The 19,499-nt window shown below is 49.9% G+C and overlaps 1 protein-coding gene across 1 annotated transcript in view; it reads right to left on the bottom strand.

Annotated features, from left to right (window-relative positions):
- Positions 1-19,499, bottom strand: part of LOC140409438 (disintegrin and metalloproteinase domain-containing protein 9-like) — a 956,416-nt gene that overhangs the window by 540,970 nt on the left and 395,947 nt on the right. The window contains exon 15 of the mRNA XM_072497871.1: positions 7,386-7,557. Within this exon, the coding sequence (XP_072353972.1) occupies positions 7,386-7,557 (172 nt within the window). The remainder of the gene's footprint in view (positions 1-7,385; positions 7,558-19,499) is intronic.

Raw genomic sequence — 19,499 nt, 5'->3', positions numbered from 1 at the left:
TAATTGGGGGGAGGGGTAATTATGATGCAATTAGGGAGCATAAGATGTGAACAGAAACTGTCAGGGAAAGGCACAAATGAAAAGTAGGGCCTGTTCAAGGAACAAATACTGTGTGTCCTTGATAGGTATGTCCCTGTCAGGCAGGGAGAAAATGGCCGTGTGAGGGAACCATCGTTCACAAAAGAGGTTGAATGTCTTGTCAAGAGGAAAAAGGAAGCGTATGTAAGGATGATAAAACAAGGTTCAGTTGGGTTGCTTGAGGGTTACAAGGAATGAGCTAAACAAAAAAGGGCTTAGGAGAGCTAGGAGGGGGCATGAGAAGTCCTTGGTGGATCGGATCAAGGAAAATTCCAAGGCATTTTACTCTTATGTGAGACATATAAGAATGACCAGGGTGAGGGTAGGGCCGGTCAAGGACAGTACTGGGAACTTGTGCATGGAGTCAGAAGAAATAGGAGAGGCATTGAATGAATACTTTTCTTCAGTATTCACAAAGGAGAGGGGCCATGTTTTTGAGGATGAGAGTGTGATTCAGGCGGGTAGGCTGGAGGAGGTAGATGCTCTGAGGAAGGATGTATTAGCTATTTTGAAAAACCTTAGGGTCGGCAGGTCCCCTGGGCCAGATGGGATATATCCTAGGATTCTTTCGGAGGCAAGGGATGAGATTGCAGAGCCTTTGGCTTTGATCTTTGGGTCCTCACTGTCCACGGGGATAGTGCTGAAGGACTGGAGAGTGGTGAATGTTGTTCCTCTGTTCAAGAAAGGGAATAGGAATGACCCTAGTAATTATAGGCCGGTTAGTCTTACTTCGGAGGTCGGTAAATTAATGGAAAAGGCCCTGAGGATAGGATTTATGACCATTTGGAAAGATGCAGCTTAATCCGGGATAGTCAACACGGATTCGGGAAGGGTAGGTCTTGCCTCACAAATTTGATTGAATTCTTTGAGGAGGTAACTAAGTGTGCAGATGAAGGTAGAGCAGTTGATGTCGTATGCATGGATTTTAGTAAGGTATTTGATAAGGTTCCCCATGGTCGGCTTATGAAGAAAGTAAGGAGGTGTGGGATAGAGGTGAATTTGGCCAATTGGATAAGTAACTGGCTATCGCACAGAAGACAGAGGGTGGTGGTGGATGGAAAGTTTTCAGACTGGAGACCAGTTACCAGCGGTGTACCACAGGGAGCAGTGCTGGGTCCTCTGCTATTTGTGATTTTTATCAATGACTTGGAGGAGGGGGCTGGAGGATGGGTCAGTAAATTTGCTGATGATACCAAGATTGGTGGAGTAGTGGAAGAGGTGGAGGGCTGTTGTAGGCTGCAAACAGACATTGATAGGATGCAGAGCTGGGCCAAAAAATGGCAGATGGAGTTTAACCCTGATAAGTGCGAGGTGATTCATTTTGGTAGAAAAGTTTGAATGTGGATTACGGGGTCAACGGCAGGGTTATGAGGAATGTGGAGGAACAGAGAGATCTTGGGGTTCATGTCCACAGATCTCTGAAGGTTGCAACTCAAGTGGATAGAGCCGTGAAGAAGGCCTATAGTGTGTTAGCGTTTATTAACAGGGGGCTTGAGTTTAAGAGCCGCGGGTGATGCTGCAACTATACGTGACCCTGGTGAGACCACATTTGGAGTATTGTGTGCAGTTCTGGTCACCTCACTATAGGAAGGATGTGGAAGCATTGGAAAGGGTGCAAAGGAGATTTACCAGGATGCTGCTTGGTTTGCAGGATAGGTCTTATGAGGAAAGGTTGAGGGATCTAGGGCTTTTCTCTTTGGAGCGGAGGAGGATGAGAGGCGTCTTAATAGAGGTTTATAAGATGATGAGGGGGATAGATAGAGTGGACGATCAGAGACTATTTCCTCGGGTGGATGTAGCTGTTACAAGGGGACATAACTATAAGGTTCAGGGTGGGAGATATAGGAGGGATGTCCGAGGTAGGTTCTTTACTCAGAGAGTGGTTAGGGTGTGGAATGGACTGCCTGCTGTGATAGTGGAGTCGGACACTTTAGGAACTTTCAAGCGGTTATTGGATAGGCACATGGAGCATCCAGAATGACAGGGAGTGGGATAGCTTGATCTTGGTTTGGGACAATGCGCGGCACAACATCGAGGGCCGAAGGGCCTGTTCTGTGCTGTACTGTTCTATGTTCTCTGTTCTTCGAAGATGTAACAAGCAAAGTGGATAATGGGGATCCTGTAGATATAGTGTATCTGGAATTCCGGAAGGTGTTTGATAAGGTGCCGCACAGAAGGCTAATTCACAAGGTGAGATCACATGGGATTAGGGGTAATTTATTAGCTTGGATAGAAGACTGACTGACGTACAGGAGACAGAGAGTCGGGGGAAATGGGTCTTTTTATATCAGCCTTGATAGAATGGCAGAGCAGACTTGATGGGCCGAATGGCTTAATTCTGCTCCTATATGAAATGGACTTATGATTTTGTAAGCCATAGAATCATAGAGGATTATAGCATGATAACCGGCCCTTTGGCCCAACTTGTCCATGTTTTTACCGCTAAGCTAGTCCCTCTATACCCAGCTTTCCCATGTAACTGCTTTTTAAAAGACAAAATTGTACCCGCCTCTACCACTGCCTCTGTTAGCTCGGTCCAGAAACTCACCACCCTCTGTATGAAAAGTAGCAAATATTAACTGCGTAATTGTAATTCTGTGTGCTGAAGGTTTATTTCTTTCGTCAACAAATATTTCTATTTTAATGTTTAAAATCCCAAAACGTGTCACTGGAATCTGAATTCAGGAAATTTTTATTCCCATTGTCAGACTGCACAAAATAAGGATAGTCATATGTGGGCCACGTTTTCCTTGGGGTTTAATTTGTGTAGCAAGTAAAATCTGCTGTCATAAAATATTAAACCACTGAAAGTAATAATCTTTGACGAATAGGAAAGGATTTATCCCTGAAGATAAAAAGATGCATTCCCAAGGTGCTTCCACAGTCCGGATGGGAATGAAGACGGCATCAGTGGTTCCTTGTGTTTTTCTGAGGCCTGGTTGAGGGAAGGGCAGTATTGACTCCCAATATTGACTGGGACTCACTTAGTGCCAGGGGCTTAGACGGGGCGGAGTTTGTAAGGAGCATCCAAGAGGGCTTCTTAAAACAATATGTAGACAGTCCAACTAGGGAAGGGGCGGTACTGGACCTAGTATTGGGGAATGAGCCCGGCCAGGTGGTAGATGTTTCAGTAGGGGAGCATTTCGGTAACAGTGACCACAATTCAGTAAGTTTTAAAGTACTGGTGGACAAGGATAAGAGTGGTCTTAGGATGAATGTGCTAAATTGGGGGAAGGCTAATTATAACAATATTAGGCGGGAACTGAAGAACATAGATTGGGGGCGGATGTTTGAAGGCAAATCAACATCTGACATGTGGGAGGCTTTCAAGTGGCAGTTGAAAGGAATTCAGGACCGGCATGTTCCTGTGAGGAAGAAGGATAAATACGGCAATTTTCGGGAACCTTGGATGACGAGAGATATTGTAGGCCTCGTCAAAAAGAAAAAGGAGGCATTTGTCAGGGCTAAAAGGCTGGGAACAGACGAAGCCTGCGAGGAATATAAGGAAAGTAGGAAGGAACTTAAGCAAGGAGTCAGGAGGGCTAGAAAGGGTCACGAAACGTCATTGGCAAATAGGGTTAAGGAAAATCCCAAGGCTTTTTACACGGACATAAAAAGCAAGAGGGTAGCCAGGGAAATGGTTGGCCCACTGAAGGATAGGCAAGGGAATCTATGTGTGGAGCCAGAGGAAATGGGCGAGGTACTAAATGAATACTTTGCATCAGTATTCACCAAAGAGAAGAAATTGGTAGATGTTGAGTCTGGAGAAGGGTGTGTAGATAGCCTGGGTCACATTGAGATCCAAAAAGACGAGGTGTTGGGTGTCTTAAAAAATATTAAGGCAGATAAGTCCCCAGGGCCTGATGGGATCTACCCCAGAATACTGAAGGAGGCTGGAGAGGAAATTGCTGAGGCCTTGACAGAAATCTTTGGATCCTCGCTGTCTTCAGGGGATGTCCCGGAGGACTGGAGAATAGCCAATGTTGTTCCTCTGTTTAAGAAGGGTAGCAAGGATAATCCCGGGAACTACAGGCCGGCGAGCCTTACTTCAGTGGTAGGGAAATTACTGGAGAGAATTCTTCGAGACAGGATCTACTCCCATTTGGAAGCAAATGGACGTATTAGTGAGAGGCAGCACGGTTTTGTGAAGGGGAGGTCATGTCTCATTAACTTGATAGAGTTTTTCGAGGAGGTCACTAAGATGATTGATGCAGGTAGGGCAGTGGATGTTGTCTATATGGTAGACTAGTACAAAAGGTGAAGTCACACGGGATCAGGGGTGAGCTGGCAAGGTGGATACAGAACTGGCTAGGCCATAGAAGGCAGAGAGTAGCAATGGAAGGATGCTTTTCTCATTGGAGGGCTGTGACCAGTGGTGTTCCACAGGGATCAGTGCTGGGACCTTTGCTCTTTGTAGTATATATAAATGATTTGGAGGAAAATGTAACTGGTCTGATTAGTAAGTTTGCAGACGACACAAAGGTTGGTGGAATTGCGGATAGTGATGAGGACTGTCGGAGAATACAGCAGGATTTAGATTGTTTGGAGACTTGGGCGGAGAGATGGCAGATGGAGTTTCATCCGGACAAATGTGAGGTAATGCATTTTGGAAGGTCTAATGCAGGTAGGGAATATACAGTGAATGGTAGAACCCTCAAGAGTATTGAAAGTCAAAGAGATCTAGGAGTACAGGTCCACAGGTCATTGAAAGGGGCAACACAGGTGGAGAAGGTAGTCAAGAAGGCACACGGCATGCTTGCCTTCATTGGCCGGGGCATTGAGTATAAGAATTGGCAAGTCATGTTGCAGCTGTATAGAACCTTAGTTAGGCCACACTTGGAGTATAGTGTTCAATTCTGGTCACCACACTACCAGAAGGATGTGGAGGCTTTAGAGAGGGTGCAGAAGAGATTTACCAGAATGTTGCCTGGTATGGAGGGCATTAGCTATGAATAAACTCGGTTTGTTCTCACTGGAACGAAGGAGGTTGAGGGGAGACCTGATAGAGGTATACAAAATTATGAGGGGCATAGACAGAGTGGATAGTCAGAGGCTTTTCCCCAGGGTAGAGGGGTCAATTACTAGGGGGCATAGGTTTAAGGTGAGAGGGGCAAGGTTTAGAGTAGATGTACGAGGCAAGTTTTTTACGCAGAGGGTAGTGGGTGCCTGGAACTTGCTACCGGAGGAGGTGGTGGAAGCAGGGACGATAGTGACATTTAAGGGGCATCTTGATAAATACATGAATAGGATGGGAATAGAGGGATACGGACCCAGGAAGTGTAGAAGATTGTAGTTTAGTCGGGCAGCATGGTCGGCACGGGCTTGGAGGGCCGAAGGGCCTGTTCCTGTGCTGTAGATTTCTTTGTTCTTTGTTCTTTCTCTATGGATGGCACAAGTACAAGGAACAGGAACAGGCCCTTCGGCCCTCTAAGCCTGCGCTGACCATGCTGCCCATGTAACATAAAATCTTCTACACTTCCGGGGTCCATATCCTTCTATTCCCATCCTATTCATGTATTCGTCAAGATGCCCCTTAAACTTCACTATCGTCCCTGCTTCCACCACCACCTCCTCCAGCAACGAGTTCCAGGCACCCGCTACCCTCTGTGTAAAGAACTTGCCTCGTACATCTCCTCTAAACCTTTCCCCTCGCACCTTAAACCTGAGCCCCCTAGTAATTGACTCTTCCACGCTGGGAAAAAGTTTCTGACTATCCACTCTGTCCCTGCCCCTCATAATCTGGTAGACCTCTATCAGGTCGCCCCTCAACCTCCGTCGTTCCAGTGAAAACAAATTGAGTTCCTCTCCTCATAGCTAATACCCTCCACACCAGGCGATATCCTCGTAAACCTCTTCTGCACCCTCTCTGAAGCCTCCACATCCTTCTGGTAGTGTGGCGACCAGAATTGAACACTATACTCCAAGTGTGGCCTAACTAAGGTGCTATAAAGCTTCAACATGTCTTGCCAACCGATGAAGGCAAGCATGCCGTATGCCTTCTTGACTACCTCCTCCACGTGCGGTGCCACTTTCACGGTACAAATGGTTCCATGAGCTTTGTCAGCGGCTCCAACCAGCAGACTGAATTGCAAGACCTCGCCTTGCACTTGGTGACACTCCGATATCCCTGCGGCACCCGTTATCCCTGGGGCAACCGACAGAGAATATCTAATCAAAGGACCCAGTAAATGGCAATAGTTCATGATCGGGTCATCCGGAAGACTAAGACGGTGACATTGTTCAAAGTATAGGTTCAGAATGCAATTGTTAGGCACACACATCCGGTGGCCAATCAGTACTCCTGCATCCGTGTACACTGGACAACAGTTTTTGCAGTGTCTTCTCACCTCTGGGTGGGTGCTGGGAGAAATTTGGCGGACATGGGGCTGGATTCTCAGCACCCCGACGCTGAATTAGCAGCTGGTGCCGGGCCGTAGAATCCGTTTTGGCTCACAAATTCGGAACTGCCGCCGGTTCCCCGACTCTCCGGGCCCTGAAAAGCAGCGTACTCTCCGAGCGCGCCGCGCCGCGTATCGCTGACATGCGGCCATTGCTGGAGGTCCGCTCCTGTGGCCCTTTCACACCTGTTTTCCTGTCCTGAAAGGCCACAGTTTTTACGAAGGCTTGGGACATAGTCCCTATAATGGGGAATCAAGCCCAAGGACTCATGGGACTCCACATTGTCAATAAAGTCCATGTGCATTCTGCCCAGGTTTCCCCATCGGAATGGGGAATGAAGCTTCAGCTTTTGGGTTGCGTTCACATCTGGCATCATCTGTGGCAGAGTCAGGCCCGATCTGCCATCAAAGCTTTGAATTCAGGGTGATGGTTCTCACCTGCTCGGGTCTTACGAAGTGGGGATGATTAACCGCTCTGTGGACCCTGCAAGGGCGGGGGAAGCTTCAGCAATGTTTGCTTTGTATAAATAGTGCTGAGTTCTGGACAGCCTCCTTCGGGGCCACGTCCAGGGTTGTGGCGACACAGAGCAGTTCACCGGAACAAGGAAAAGAAAGAAAGGGGGAAGCTTAGAAGAGATGGGGTGATTGCACCCAGGAGAAACACGGGAGACAGGCACGAGAGGGAATCTATAAGAGACCGTTATGCTTGCAAATTAATACCGGAACCACAATTTATATAAACTGCTGTAAATATGTGTTTTGGCCACGTCTTGCAATGTAAGGTTCTGTTGTTACATTTGTTGGTTGGAACTCCTCTTGCTGGGCCACGTGAATTTGTGACATAAAATGTGAAAAGTTGAATAAAAATCGATATTTTTTGGAATTGATTGTGCTGGCTGAATGGCTTACCTCGCCGGAACTGCACCTTGTCCCATCCTGAATCATGAAGTCAGTGTAGGCATCCCGATAATAAGAGTATTGCCTCCTGCAGCCAACCCTGAAGGAACCACTCTCCACTCGGCTTCCCGGTAATCCGGTTTGCCGTGTCACACGGCACTGGAGTCGCCCACAGAGTGCATTGCTGCAGGTTAGAAAGAAGAAACTCAGGTCTTTTAGATTCACAATTCAGGAAAGTCACAAAGTTTTGACAAAGAGTCATCCAGACTGGAGACGTTAGCTCCCTTCTCTCTCTCCACAGATGCTGTCAGACCTGCTGAGATGGTCCAGCATTTACTGTTCTTGTATAAGTCTGAATGTGTGCCCGCGATTATTCCTGGATTTACCTGGAGACAGGCCTGGCATTAAATAGGGTTCAGGCACAGATGGCAGAGGAGAATTAGAAGCTGAAGTTCAGGGTATGCCCCCTCACCCGGAGAGAGAGAGAGACAGTCTTGCACAGGGGTTCAATCGAAAGCAGGAATGATCCAGAGTGGAGCCAGGATCCTGGATTCTCCTATTCTGCGGCTAGGCACCGACCCCGACAGACAATCCGTGGAGTTCCAGGACAGGGAAATCGGCACCAATGCCTCACTGATCCCACTACGGGTGAGGGCCTAGCACCAGAGCACAGAATGAAAAAATGAAATGAAAAATGAAAAATCGCTTATTGTCACAAGTAGGCTTCAAATGAAGTTACTGTGATAAGCCCCTAGTCGCCACATTCCGGCGCCTGTTCGGGGAGGCTGTTACGGGAATTGAACCGTGCTGCTGGCCTGCCTTGGTCTGCTAAAGCCAGCGATTTAGCCCTGTGCTAAACAGCCCCTTGGCCAGAGAATTGCCGGTTCCCGGGCCGCGCATGCGCAAGGCTGACAAGCTGCAGCCGCGCACGCCACCGGTCACGCCGAGAAACATGACGGCGGCCCTACTGGACCGTGCACCCACCCACCCCGACCCCACAGCCCACCCCCTGGCAACCCCCCACACCCCACCCCGAGCAGAAGCCCCCGGGCCAGCGGCACGGATCCCGGTAAAACGTGGGAGCGCTGGACACTGTCGGCAGCAGGCACGCCAGGTTCCTGACTGCTGGAACCACACGTGGCCCTCGGAAACTCAGCCCATCGACGGCGCAGCACCGTGAGGTGACTGGCTGACGATGCAGCAACTGCTTTGTGACTGCTCTCGGCGCGTGGCCCGGTTACACCGATTTGGAGGCGACGGAGCATCGCGCACCCGCATCAAACCGGCGCCTGCCCGGATTCCGGCTTCGGGAGCCATTCTCCCACCGATCGCCGATCACGATTTTGTCGTCGGGCTCCGGAGAATCCCACCCCATGTCAGCCCGAAACAGGATTGTCACAGAGCAGAGCAGGAGTGGACCTGGACAGAGTCTGATACAGAACAGGCGCAGAGTGGAGTCAGGAGAAGGAATGGACTGGGATGGAGTCGGGAACAGGAATGGACTGGGATGGAGTCGGGAACAGGAATGGAGTGGGATGGAGTCGGGAACAGGAATGGACTGGGATGGAGTCGGGAACAGGAATGGACTGGGATGGAGTCAGGAGCACGAATGGACTGGGATGGAGTCGGGAACAGGAATGGGCTGGGATGGAGTCGGGAGCAGGAATGGACTGGGATGGAGTCGGGAACAGGAAGGGACTGGGATGGACTCGGGAGCAGGAATGAACTGGGATGGAGTCGGGAACAGGAATGGACTGGGATGGAGTCGGGAGCAGGAATGGGCTGGGATGGAGTCGGGAACAGGAAGGGACTGGGATGGACTCGGGAGCAGGAATGAACTGGGATGGAGTCGGGAGCAGGAATGGACTGGGATGGAGTCGGTAACACGAATGGACTGGGATGGAGTCGAGAGCAGGAATGGACTGGGATGGAGTCAGGAGAAATAATGGACTGGGATGGAATCGTGAGCAGGAATGGACTGGAATGAGGTCGGGAGCAGGAATGGACTGGGATGGAGGCGGGAGCAGGAATGGACTGGGATGGAGTCGGGAACAGGAATGGACTGGGATGGAGTCGGGAACAGGAATGGACTGGGATGGAATCGTGAACAGGAATGGACTGGGGTGGAGTCGGGAACAGGAATGGACTGGGATGGAGACGGGAACAGGAATGGACTGGGTTGGAGTCAGGAGAAGTAATGGACTGGGATGCTGTCGGGCGTAGGAATGGGCTGGGATGGAGTCGGGAGCAAGAATGGACTGGGATGGAGTCAGCGGAGATGGGAGCAGGAATGGATTGGAATGGAGTCGGGAGCAGGAATGGAATGGGATGGAGTCGGGAGCAGGAATGGACTGGGATGCAGTCAGCAGAACAAATGGACTGGGATGGATTCAGGAGCAGGAATGGACTGGGATGGAGTCTGGAGCAGGAATGGACTGGCATGGAGTCGGGAGCAGGAATAGGCTCGGATGGAGTCGGGAACAGGAATGGGCTGGGACAGAGTCGGGAACAGGAATGGACTGGGATGGAGTCGGGAACAGGAATGGACTGGGATGGAGTCGGGAGCAGGAATGGAATGGGATGGAGTCGGGAGAAGGAATGGACTTGGAAGGAGTCAGCAGCACGAATGGACTGGGATGGAATAGGAACAGGAATGGACTGGGATGGAGTCGGGAACAGGAATGGACTGGGATTGAGTCGGGAGCAGGAATGGACTGGGATGGAGTCGGGTGCAGGAATGGAATGGGATGGAGTCGGGAGCAGGAATGGACTGCGATGGCGTCGGGAGCAGGAATGGACTGGGATGGAGTCGGGAGCAGGAATGGACTGCGATGGAGTCGGGAACAGGAATGGACTGGGATGGAGTCGAGACCAGAAATGGATTGGGATGGAGGCGGGAAGAGGAATGGAATGGGATGGAGTCTGGAGCAGGAAAAGACTGGGATGGAGTCGGGAACAGGAATGGACTGGGATGGAGTCAGCAGCAGGAATGGACTGGGATGGAGTCGGGAACAGGAATGGACTGGGATGGATCGGGAACAGAAATGGACTGGGATGTAGTCGGGAACAGGAATGGGATGGAGTCGGGAACAGGAATGGACTGGGATAGAGTCGGGAACAGGAATGGACTGGGATTGAGTCGGGAGCAGGAATGGACTGGGATTGAGTCGGGAGCAGGAATGGAATGGAATGGAGTGGGGAACAGGAATGGATTGGGATGGAGTCGGGAGCAGGAATGGACTGGGATGAAGTCAGCAGCAGGAATGGAGTGGGATGGAGTCGGGAGCAGGAATGGACTGGGATGGAGTCTGGAACAGGAATGGCCTGGGATGGAGCCGGGAACAGAAATGGACTGGGATGGAGTCGGGAACAGGAATGGACTGGGATGGAGTCGAGACCAGAAATGGATTGGGATGGAGTCGGGAAGAGGAATGGAATGGGATGTAGTCCGGAGCAGGAATGGACTGGGATGGAGTCGGGAGCAGGAATGGACTGGGATGGATCGGGAACAGAAATGGACTGGGATGGTGTCGGGAACAAGAATGGAATGGGAAGGATCGGGAACAGAAATGGACTGGGATGGTGTCTGGAACAAGAATGGAATGGGATGGAGTCGGGAACAGGAATGTACTGGGATGGAGTCGGGAACAGGAATGGACTGGGATGGAGTCGGGAACAGGAATGGACTGGGATTGAGTCGGGAGCAGGAATGGACTGGGATGGAGTCGGGAGCAGGAATGGAATGGGATGGATTCGGGAGCAGGAATGGACTGGGATGGAGTCGGGATCAGGAATGGAATGGGATGGAGTCGGGAGCATGAATGGAATGGGATGGAGTCGGGAGCAGGAATTGACTGGGATGGAGTCAGCAGCAGGAATAGGCTGGGATGGAGTCGGGAACTGGAATGGACTGGGATGGAGTCGGGAACAGGAATGGACTGGGATGGAGTCAGGAGAAGTAATGGACTGGGGTGGAGTCGGGAACAGTAATGGACTGGGATGGAGCCGGGAACAGGAATGGACTTGGTTGGAGTCAGCAGCAGGAATGGACTGGGATGGAGTCGGGAACAGGAATTTACTGGGATGGAGTCAGCAGCAGGAATGGATTGGGATGTAGTCGGGAACAGGAATGGAATGGGATGGATCGGGAACAGAAATGGACTGGGATGGAGTCGGGAACAGGAATTTACTGGGATGGAGTCAGCAGCAGGAATGGACTGGGATGTAGTCGGGAACAGGAATGGACTGGGATGGAGTCGGGAACAGGAATGGACTGGGATGGAGTCAGCTGCAGGAATGGACTGGGATGGAGTCGGGAACAGGAATGGAATGGGATGGCGTCGGGAGCAGGAATGGAGTGGGATGGTGTCGGGAGCAGGAATAGACTGTGATGGAGTCTTTAGCAGGAATGGACTGGGATTGAATCAGGAGCAGGAATGGACTGGGATTGAATCAGGAGCAGGAATGGACTGGGATGGAGTCGGGAACAGGAATCGACTGGGATGGAGTCGGGAACAGGAATGGACTGGGATGGAGTCGGGAACAGGAATGGAATGGGATGGCGTCGGCAGCAGGAATGGATTGGGATTGAATCAGGAGCAGGAATGGACTGGGATTGAATCAGGAGCAGGAATGGACTGGGATGAACTCAGGAGCAGGAATAAACTGTAAGGGCTAACGAAGTGTCTAGAGTAGCCACTCGAAGGAGCTACAGTTACAAGTATATAAGGCAGTGACTAAGCCTTGTGGAAGAGTGTGTACAGGAGTTAGCTAGAGAGAGTCAGAAGTGCAGATAGTGTAAGTGAGAGCAGATCATAGATTGTACAGTATTGCATTTAGCTGTAGATGAGTCTAGTTAAAATGTTAATAATCAACTGTGTATCCCTTCGGAGTACATGTGAAATCTAAATTAGTAGAGTTAATAAATTTAGAGCTTCATTTAAGTTCAAGCTATTCTGTGGTCTTTGTATACACTTCGCCAAGCTTTCACAAACAAGCAACAGAAAGAACACCACAGAATGAAAATGAAATGAATTAAATGAAAATCGCTCATTGTCACGAATAGGCTTCAATGAAGTTACTGTGAAAAGCCCCTAGTCGTCACAAACCGGCGCCTGTCCGGGGAGTTTGGTACGGGAATTGAATCGTGCTGCTGGCCTGCCTTGGTCTGCTTTCAAAGCCAGTGATTTAGCTCAGTGTACTAAACCAGCCCCTGGGCTGGTATGCAGACTTGGATGGAGTCGGGAGCAGGAATGGAATGGGATGGATTCGGGAGCAGGAATGAACTGGGATGGAGTCGGGATCAGGAATGGAATGTGATGGAGTCGGGAGCAGGAATGGACTGGGATGGAGTCGGGAGCAGGAATGGACTGGGATGGAGTCGGGAACAGGAATGGACTGGGATGGAGTCAGCAGCAGGAATCGACTGGGATGGAGTCGGGAACAGGAATGGACTGGGATGGAGTCGGGAACAGGAATGGACTGGGATGGAGTCAGGAGAAGTAATGGACTGGGTTGGAGTCGGGAACAGTAATGGACTGGGATGGAGCCGGGAACACGAATGGACTGGGTTGGAGTCGGGAACAGGAATTGACTGGGATGGAGTCGGGAACAGGAATGGATTGGGATGGAGTCGGGAACAGGAATGGAATAGGATGGAGTCGGGAGCAGGAATGGACTGGGATTGAGTCGGGAGCAGGAATGGACTGGGGTGGAGTCTGCAGCAGGAATGGAATGGGATGGAGTCGGGAGCAGGAATGGAATGGGATGGAGACGGGAACAGGAATGGACTGGGGTGGAGTCTGCAGCAGGAACGGAATGGGATGGAGTCGGGATCAGGAATGGACTGGGATGGAGTCAGCAGCAGGAATGGACTGGGATGGAGTCGGGAACAGGAATTCACTGGGATGGAGTCAGCAGCAGGAATGGACTGGGATGGAGTCGGGAACAGGAATGGACTGGGATGGAGTCGGGAACAGGAATGGACGGGGATGGAGTCAGCAGCAGGAATGGACTGGGATGGAGTCGGGAACATAAATGGAATGGGATGGCGTCGGGAGCAGGAATGGAATGGGATGGAGTCGGGAGCAGGAATAGACTGGAATGGAGTCAGTAGCAGGAATGGACTGGGATTGAATCAGGAGCAGGAATGGACTGGGATTGAATCAAGAGCAGGAATGGACTGGGATGAACTCAGGAGCAGGAATTGACCGCAAGGGCTAATGAAGTGTCTAGAGTAGCCACTCGAAGGAGCTACAGTTACAAGTATATAAGGCAGTCACTAAGCCTTGTGGAAGAGTGTGTACACGAGTTAGCTAGAGAGAGTCAGAAGTACAGATAGTGTAAGTGAGAGCAGATCATAGCTTGTACAGTATTACAATTAGCTGTAGATGAGTCTAGTTTAAATGTTAATAATCAACTGTGTATCCCTTCGGAGTAAATGTCGAATCTAAGTTAGTAGTGTTAATAAATTTATAGCTTTATTTAAATTCAAGCTATTCTGTGGTCTTTGTAAACACTTCGCCAAGCTTTCACAAATAAACAACAGAAAGAACACCACAGAATGAAAATTAAATGAATGAAATGAAAATCGCTCGTTGTCCGAGTAGGCTTCAATGAAGTTACTGTGAAAAGCCCCTAGTCGTCACAATAGGCGCCTGTTCGGGGAGGTTGGTACGGGAATTGAACCGTGCTGCTGGCCTGCCTTGGCCTGCTTTCAAAGCCAGTGATTTAGCTCAATGTACTAAACCAGCCCCTGGGCTGGTATGGAGACTGGGATGGAGTTGGGAACAGGAATGGACTGGGATGGAGTCGGGAGCAGGAATGGACTGGGATAGAGTCGGGAGCAGGAACAGACTGAGATGGAGTCGGGAGCAGGAATGGAATGGGATGGATTCGGGAGCAGGAATGAAACGGGGTGGAGTCGGGAGCAGGAATGGAAATGGGATGGAGTCGGGAGCAGGAATGGACTGGGATAGAGTCGGGAGCAGGAACAGACTGGGATGGAGTCGGGAGCAGGAATGGACTGGGATGGAGGTAGGGGCAGGAATGGACTGGGATGGAGTCGGGAGCAAGAATGGATTGGGATGGAGTTAGGATCAGAAATGGACTGGGATGGAGTCGGGAGCAGGAATGGACTGGGATGTAGTCAGGAGCAAGAATGGACTGGGATGGAGTCAGGATCGGGAACAGACAAGTCAAGGAGTCGCGAGCAGGAATGGACTGGGATGGAGTCAGGATCAGGAACAGACTGGGATAGAATCGGGAGCAGGAATGGACTGGCATGGAGTCAGGAGCAGTAATGGACTGGGATGGAGTCGGGAGCAGGAATTGAATGGGATGGAGTCGGGAGCAAGAATGGACTGGGATGGAGTCGGGAGCAGGAATGGACTGGGATGGAGTCGGGAGCAGGAATGGACTGGGATGGAGTCGGGAGCAGGAATGGACTGGGATGGAGTCGGGAGCAGGAATGGACTGGGATGGAGGTAGGGGCAGGAATGGACTGGGATGGAGGTAGGGACAGGAATGGACTGGGATGGAGGTAGGGGCAGGAATGGACTGGGATGGAAGTAGGGGCAGGAATGGACTGGGATGGAGTCGGGAGCAGGAATGGACTGGGATGGAGTCGGGAGCAGGAATGGACTGGGATGGAGGTAGGGGCAGGAATGGACTGGGATGGAGGTAGGGGCAGGAATGGACTGGGATGGAGGTAGGGGCAGGAATGGACTGGGATGGAGGTAGGGGCAGGAACGGACTGGGATGGAGTCGGGAGCAGGAATGGACTGGGATGGAGGTAGGGGCAGGAATGTACTGGGATGGAGGTAGGGGCAGGAATGGACTGGGATGGAGGTAGGGGCTGGAATGGACTGGGATGGAGGTAGGGGCAGGAATGGACTGGGATGGAGGTAGGGGCAGGAATGGACTGGGATGGAGATAGGGGCAGGAATGGACTGGGATGGAGGTAGGGGCAGGAATGGACTGGGATGGAGGTAGTGGCAGGAATGGACTGGGATGGAGGTAGGGGCAGGAATGGACTGGGATGGAGTCGGGAGCAGGAATGGACTGGGATGGAGGTAGGGGCAGGAATGGACTGGGATGGAGGTAGGGGCAGGAATGGACTGGGATGGAGGTAGGGGCTGGAATGGACTGGGATGGAGGTAGGGGCAGGAATGGACTGGGATGGAGGTAGGGGCAGGAATGGACTGGGATGGAGGTAGGGGCAGGAATGGACTGGGATGGAGGTAGGGGCAGGAATGGACTGGGATGGAGGTAGGGGCAGGAATGGACTGCAAACGATGACAGCCATTTTGTGTCACAAGAGGAAGAGCAATCTGCTCCATTCCAGCAGATCAGTCAGTTCTCATCATTCACGGCCCACACACTCACACACCCGTTACACATCCACTGGGATCTCCCTGAATGCCAGCTCAGGGGACACCACCACTCGCCTATCCACATATATCTTCATTGCCGCTGTGAGTCATGTCCTCATCATGTCCATGGACCCATTCACCACCCGCACATTCCTGCCATGCAACCCACTGCCTTGCGTGTGTCCCGCTTACACTCTCTCCATGTGTCTTCTTTCAGGACAGACTGGCACACAAGAAAAGAGAGAGGTCCCAATCTGGTGATTAAATGCTCAACATCACGTTCCTCACAGACATTGAAAAGAGAATGACCCAGTTGTCCGGTGATGATGTGGACCATTCCCGTGCTGATGGTGAGTTTGCGTCTGCACAACCAAGGGTTAGGATTCCAGGCCAGATTCCAATTTGTTGTTGGGATTCTCGGCCAGATCCCAGTTTTTGTTGGGATTCCAGACCATTTCCCAGTTTTTGCTAATTTCTGGACCAGATTCCAATTTTTGCCAGGATTGCCGACCAGATTCCAGTTTTTATTAGGATTCCGGACTAGATTCCAGCTTTCTTAGAATTCGGGACAAGATTCAATTTTTTATTCAGATTCCGGACCAGATCCCTTTTTTGTTGGGATTGCAGACCAGATCCCAGTTTTTGTTAGATTCTAGACCAGATCCCAGTTTTTGTTAGGTTTTGTCATGTGAGAGTACTTTTAAGACATGGGTGTTTCAGCAATGTACCTTTAAGAAAACAGTGATGACAGAGAGTGGGTGGGGCTTGGCTTTAGGTCAGCCATTTTGCAGGTTTTTAGTTTCAGTTTTAAAAAGTGCCTGGCTGGTTTTGCTGAGAGCAGTTTTGAAAAGTGCCTGGCTGGTTTTGCTGAGAGCAGTTTTGAAAAGTGCCTGGCTGGTTTTGCTGAGAGCAGTGTTGCAAAGTGCCTGGTTGTTTTGTTGTGAGCTGATTAAAAGGAGAAAGCCAGTTTGAAAAGAGCTGGGTGTGTGTCTGTGTTTTGCAGTGAGCTGGATTTCTGCCATGAAAGACTATCTCTGGATCATTTGGGTGATTTAAACTTATAATAGTGAAGCCTTTAACCTGATGTGATACTGTTTAATGGTGTTAAGTCTCTTGGAAGTTTCAAGGAATATTTTAAGGAGTTATTTACTGTTGCAATATTTTCTGAGTTATCTTTGAAGTAAGGGCTGTTAAGAGATCCAATGTTTATTTAAAATGTTAAGTTGAGTTCATGGAATAAACAGTGTTTTGTGTTTAAAAACCCACGTGTCCATAATTGTAATCCCACACCGAGGGAAAAGCCGCGTGCTAGGAAAAGCAACAAATGCATTAAAGGGAGAGGTTGGTTGAACTCATGATACATTTTGGGGTTCTGAAAACGCCTCGCCCATAACAGCTTCTAGACCAGATCCCAGTTTTTGTTAGCATTCTGGACCAGATCCCAGTTTTTGTTAGCATTCTGGACCAGATCCCATTTTTTGTTAGGATTCCAGACCAGATTCCATTTTTTGTTTGGCTATTGTCCAGATCGTGCCCTCATTGTCGACAACTGCCGCTATATATTTTCCAACCCAATATATTTCAAAATCTAGTCATTAATAAAGTTAGCAAATTTGGGTTACTTGCTGATCTCTGTGCAGACCGGTGGAGAAAGACCCTTTCAGGAACAATCTGTTAATCTTTCTGTCTTGTTAGACTCAAATCCTATGGGCAACTGTTAAAACTCCGAACAAGCCTGGCTCCTCCCATTAATTACATTATCCATATCCCATTAAGTTGTACCATGACCTGCTTAGCTGGGATTAAACACAATCCCTCGTAAATTATGTACAAGATCCGTCTTTCAATAAACAATATTCCATTAACCAAAGAAGCAAATGATTAAAATCAATGATGCCTTCACCTTTACGACACCCTAATTACAACTTTAGCAGACATACTGCCTGTATGTAATTGGATCCAGGGTTTTAATAACATTCCTACAACAAAAATATGAAATATAACAATTTCCTACATTTATCACACCTCCCCCATAAAAAATGGACCAACCATATGAAAATATGGCTTTGTTTCCGAAGTATAAATCCCATTCATTGCCAAATACTACCATTACACTATACGATACATTTCTCATCATATTTTTGCATCCAAATTTAAACATCAATATAGTCCATTTCAGTCTTTCTTTCCCAACTTTGAACATTCCATTTTTCTCACACTTCAAATTCCTGATAAATCTTCAGCAAACCTCTTCCTGCTACATATATAATTGTCATGTTAAATGGTTGTAGCAACGAACTCCATCCAAACAGTCTTGCATTTTGATCTTTGAACTTCTGCAGAATCCGCAGCAGACGGTCGTCTGAATAAAGAATTGTCTCTGATGAATTGTTGGCAACATAAATGTCAAAATGTTGCTGTGCCAGTACCAAACTCAATGGGCTGGATCCTCCGAACTTGCGTTCGGGGCGGGGGCGGAGAATCCACTTTCACGCCGAAATCGGGCCCGGCGCCGGTCCAGCGATTCTCCGGGACCTGAGTATCGGCGTGATCGCGGAGTACGCCGCGCGGCTGGGGTGCCATTGCCAGAGGCCCGGCCAGCGATCCTCCGCTCGCGACCGGCCGAGTTACCGACGGCGTGGAACTAACCACCTATTGCCGGTCGGGATGCTGGCGTGGCAGCTGCGGACTCAGTCCGTGGCCTCCCTGATGGGGGCCGGGGGGATTGGACAATGGGGGGTGTGCCGGGGAGTGCTTGTACGCGGGGTACTGCAGGGCACCGGCAAGCACCAAAGCCATTTTCAGCAGTCCAATGCACCGCTCAATTACAGCACGGGTGGCAGTGTGGGCGTCATTATTAAGGGTTCCTGCCTCTGTCTCAGGTCTCGGCAAGGCAGCATCAGTCATATCCTCGTTGGGTATCCCTCGTCTCCCAGAAGCCAACCCATGATCCTGGGTTGGTCCTCGAACCACTGGAGATCTCCAAGCGCCGCAGGGTGCAGCTGTAAACCAAGCTCCAATGGTAAGGGGCTCGCACTGTAAGGGTCCTTCCTACTTATTCACTGTTTATTCCCCTGGTTCCTCGTTCTTCTATTTTGCTGTTATTATTTTGATTCATGGATACATAGACACAGAGAAGATAGGATCAGGAGGAGGCCTTTTGGCCCTTCGAGCCTGCTCCGCCAATCATCACCATCATGGCTGATCATCCAACTCAATAGCCTAATCCTGCTTTCTCCCCATAGCGTTTGATCCCATTCACCCCAAGTGCTATATCCAGCCACCTCTTGACTATATTCAAAGTTTTAACATCAACTCCTTCCTGTGGTAATGAATTCCACAGGCTCACCACTCTTTGGGTGAAGAAATGTCTCCGTATCTCTGTCCGAAATGGTTTACCCTGAATCCTCAGGCTGTGACCCCTGATTCTGGACACACCCATCATTGGTCACATCTTCCCTGCATCTACCCTGTCTAGTCCTGTTGGAATTTTATATGTCTCGATGAGATACCCCCTCATTCTTCTGAACTCCAGCGAGAACAATCCCAACGTAGTCAATCTCTCCTCCTATGACAGTCCCGCCATCCCTGGAATCAGTCTGGTAAACCTTCTCTGCACTCCCTCGATAGCAAGAACATAATTACTTGATGATTAATGGACATAGGTCTTGAAGACAAGCCTCCTGTATCTTTAGTTCAGACTGGAGAATCCAGAAGGCTGAGCTGATTTTGACAGAAGCTGCAGACCGACCGG

This window comes from Scyliorhinus torazame, chromosome 3 (genome assembly GCF_047496885.1).
Source record: "Scyliorhinus torazame isolate Kashiwa2021f chromosome 3, sScyTor2.1, whole genome shotgun sequence".
Taxonomy (NCBI): Eukaryota; Metazoa; Chordata; class Chondrichthyes; order Carcharhiniformes; family Scyliorhinidae; genus Scyliorhinus; species Scyliorhinus torazame.
This window is presented reverse-complemented; position numbering and strand designations above follow the sequence as displayed.